This window comes from Stegastes partitus, unplaced genomic scaffold, assembly GCF_000690725.1.
Source record: "Stegastes partitus isolate 25-593 unplaced genomic scaffold, Stegastes_partitus-1.0.2 Scaffold188, whole genome shotgun sequence".
Classification (NCBI taxonomy): Eukaryota; Metazoa; Chordata; class Actinopteri; family Pomacentridae; genus Stegastes; species Stegastes partitus.
The window spans coordinates 729,163-732,959 of NW_007577919.1; the positions used below are offsets into that span (position 1 = coordinate 729,163).

The 3,797-nt window shown below is 38.1% G+C and overlaps 1 protein-coding gene across 1 annotated transcript in view; it reads left to right on the forward strand.

Annotated features, from left to right (window-relative positions):
- The window catches only part of ndrg4 (NDRG family member 4), a 77,782-nt gene that overhangs the window by 48,044 nt on the left and 25,941 nt on the right, over positions 1-3,797 (forward strand). The window contains exon 4 of the mRNA XM_008280249.1: positions 1,052-1,170. Within this exon, the coding sequence (XP_008278471.1) occupies positions 1,052-1,170 (119 nt within the window). The remainder of the gene's footprint in view (positions 1-1,051; positions 1,171-3,797) is intronic.

Here is a 3,797-nt window from a genome sequence, read left to right on the forward strand (position 1 = left end):
GTGTTGTGTGTCTGCACTGCGCAGCTCTTCTCGTGGTAACACAAATCTCTCACCTCCATTTTGAGTTTGTGTCGCTGTGACCAGGATTCTGACAAAATGTGGGTCAAAACCTCGACGTGATGAAATCTATCAAAGCTGCTCATTAAACTGATTTAATTCACCTTTAAATGTACAAAACTTAACTTCAATGAAAATGCACGACATTAAACACACATTTAAAATAAATAGAAATCATTTTATGTTGTTGTTGTTTGTTATTTTTAACACCTGCTCATTTAACTAAACGATTTAAATGCATGATTTGGAGATTTACCGTTAAATTAATTTAAATTTATTCATTTTCCAGAATCTATACGACATTAAACACAAACTTATTTTTAATTTATCATTGCTGTGTTGTCAATGACTTCCAATGAAAACATAATTAATGACATAAATTAAGATTTTAGCTTAAATTAACAGCTTCGTTGAGGAAAATGATCTCTGCAGGTTTTAATTTATGTTTATTTTTGATTTATTGTTGTTTTTTTTCCTCTTAATAACGTCTCTTGTAAACATCACAGAATCATCGTTAAAGGCTTTTGCTGTTAATTTATTCAGCACACATTAATTAATTTATCTTTTTTATTAAACGGCATCTAATTAACCAATAAACTGGCATTTTCTAAAAAATTAAAAATAATTTTCTTCTTTATATTTTTAAATTTATTTTGTGGTATTTTTGAATTATTGCTGTTTGAAACTTTAGGAAATAAAATATAATTATTATAACTTTTAACATAATAAAAGTCTGTATTGCTAAAGACATAACTAATTGTGATAATTACAGTGAATTAAGATCTAAACGAATCTTTCCACCTGACTGTAAACTGTTTTTCTTAGAAGCAGCTTAACATTGAATTATTGATCGGTGACATTTCAAACGATTCCTGTCCAATAATTCTCCGTCAGACTTGGACTAATTGGACGTTTGTGTCAGATTAACGAGCAGGAAGCCGTTGAATAATGGAGGCGTATTGACGTGTTGTGCTGCGGTTGTGTTTCTGTGCAGGAGCACGATGTGGAGACGCCCTACGGGATGCTGCACGTCGTGATCCGAGGAGCTCCGAAAGGCAACAAGCCCGCCATCCTCACCTACCACGACGTCGGCCTCAACCGTGAGTTTCACAAGTCAGAGCAGGTGTTCGGCTTCTGAGGTGAAAATTGGCTCCGAGAATGAGTCACAAGTCAAAGATGCTTTCAATAAAACTTCATTAATACATTTAGATACCAGAAGTAGAAAGATTCAATCCGACACAATGGGGGGAAATGAGCTGATTTTAATTTTAAAAAATACATTTAATGCATATTTTCTTGATGAATGCAGGTTTTAGTTTGTTTATTTTCTTTTAATTTTGAGTTATTGTTTTATATAACGTCACGTGTAAACATCACAACATCACAGTTAAAGGCTTAAATTGAGGTTTAAAATAATAAATTAATATAATTCATATGCAAATGTACTTCATGTATTCATGTTCTTGAAACACCCTCTGTGGGAGGTTAAACGGAGGTTTTGATTCATTGATTAATTCTCAATACTTTCTCACGTAAACAGGATTATTGGTTTAAATTGTTTTTTTGTTTACTTTTAACTTAATAACCATACATTATTTATAGATTTGATTGGAAATACACATTAAACACACAATTTCTTTTAAAAAATGGTTTATGTGAGTTAAACATTTTTACAAAATTGCTGTTTTTCTTTTTGTTTATTTTATTTTGTAGTTTCCATTAATTTTCCGTCACATGATAAAAATGCATTTTGGACACAAATCAGTGTTTTTTTTCAGTCACAGTGAACACTTGAAGTCAACTTTTACTCACTAGAAAACCCCAAAACTCTGAAGATCAGTCTCCCAACATATCCCGGACGAGCCCCCATTTAAATCAAGATGCAGCTCAGGAGCCCAAACAGGAAGTGAAGACACTGGATTTTGCAAAAATGAGAGTTCTGTCTCCATAAAAATTACCAGCAGATCCCAGATGAGCCTCCATTTATACTATGAAGCAGCCTGTGGGCTGCAACGTGATGTCCAGACAGTAGATTTAGTAAAAGTCAGACTTTAGTTTCCACAAAAAGCGTCCAATTTATGTCATGATGCAGTCTGGGGGCCGGAACAGGAAGTGAAGACATCAGAATTTGCAAAAATAAGACTGAGGTCTCCACAAAGAGTTCTAAAGATCCCAGACGAGCTCCCATTTATGTTAGGAGTTGGCTTGGGGCACATTGCGAAGTGCAGACACAGGATTCTGTAAAAAACTGACTCAGTCTCCACAAAAAGAGTCCAAGAGACCCGACACGAGCCCAGTTTGTGTTGGGGTGCAGTTCTGGGGCTGAAACAGGAAGTGAAGACACCGAGATTTACAAAAATAAGACTTATGACTCCACAAAAAGTCATCGAGATCCCGGACGAGCCCCCAAGTGGAGACAATGGATTCTGTTAAAAACTGACTCAGTCTCCCCAAAAAGAGTCCAAAAGACCCAACAGGAGCAACAGTTGTGTTGTGATTCAGGTTTGGGGACTGAAACAGGAAGTGAAGACATCAGAGTTGGCAAAAACAAGAGTTTAGTTCCACAGAAAGTCCCCATTTATGTTTTGGTGAGGCTAACTGATGACAACATAAAGTCACCAGAATTTGTAAAAATAAGAGTTTGTGAAGTTTGTGAAATGCAGATTGTAGATTTTTGTAAAAGTCAGACTTTAGTTTCCACAAAAAGAGTCTGATTTACGTCATGAGGCAGCTTGGGGGCTGAAACAGGAAGACACCATAAATAAGAGTTCTGTCTTCATAAAAACCGTCAAAAGATCCCAGACGAGCCTCCAATGACCTAACATAACATCCTGATAGAAGACACCGGTCCAGTCTGTCCTCTGTGGAGACACTTCCTGCAGTTCATCTGAAACCTCCTGATTTTCCGTCTCCTGACTGTCGGTCACGTCTGAGTCAGTCGAGGCTTCACAGCAGCACAGAGGAGCTCAGACTGTTTCGTCTTTACAGAATCAGGCTCCAGCAAATTGTTCATTTTTTCAAACTTTCTAAAATAGAATAAATAGATTTTGGTGAAATATTACAAATTCAAGCTCAGAGTTGATGAGTTTTACCGACTGAATTCGTAGAACACCTAAACGTTGGAGCTCTGATTCTTTTTTTACACGATTCAGTTTCATTTTGGTGATTTTTTTTTCCAGGTTTTTGATCTGGAAAGTTAAATCTCCTCCGTCATCTGCTGTTGATCCCCAACAAAGACACCGATAGTCGGGACAATCCTATTAACTGGAGAAATCTGCTCATTTCCAGCCGTAAAACTCACAAACCCCCTTAAAACCAGTAAAGCAGAGGCTTCAGATTAAAGCTGTGCAGCGACTCTCAGGCTGAGCTGGACATCGGAGTCAGTGGAGACCTTCAGCAGATTATTCCTCCTGCACAGATCAGATGTAATTAGGCTGAAACTGGACATTAAGCTGCGCAGGAATCACCTCCGGCTCGGCGTCCAGCAGCTGTCGGGACGTTTACGTCGGATTAATGCAGCTGAGCTCCGTAATTTAATAAAGAGTTAAGACAGAAGAGCAGCGGCGACAGAAACAAAGAGTTCGTCTGCACTCCAGAAATAGAAAGAGGAGGAGACGAGGGCCAATGAGGGGCTTCGATGAATGTAGGTCACAACAACATCCTGCAGAGAAGGTGGGCGGAGCCTCTGCGGCGCTGCATCACTGCAGAGCTGCTGCTGCTCGAGATGAAGGATGAAGAGA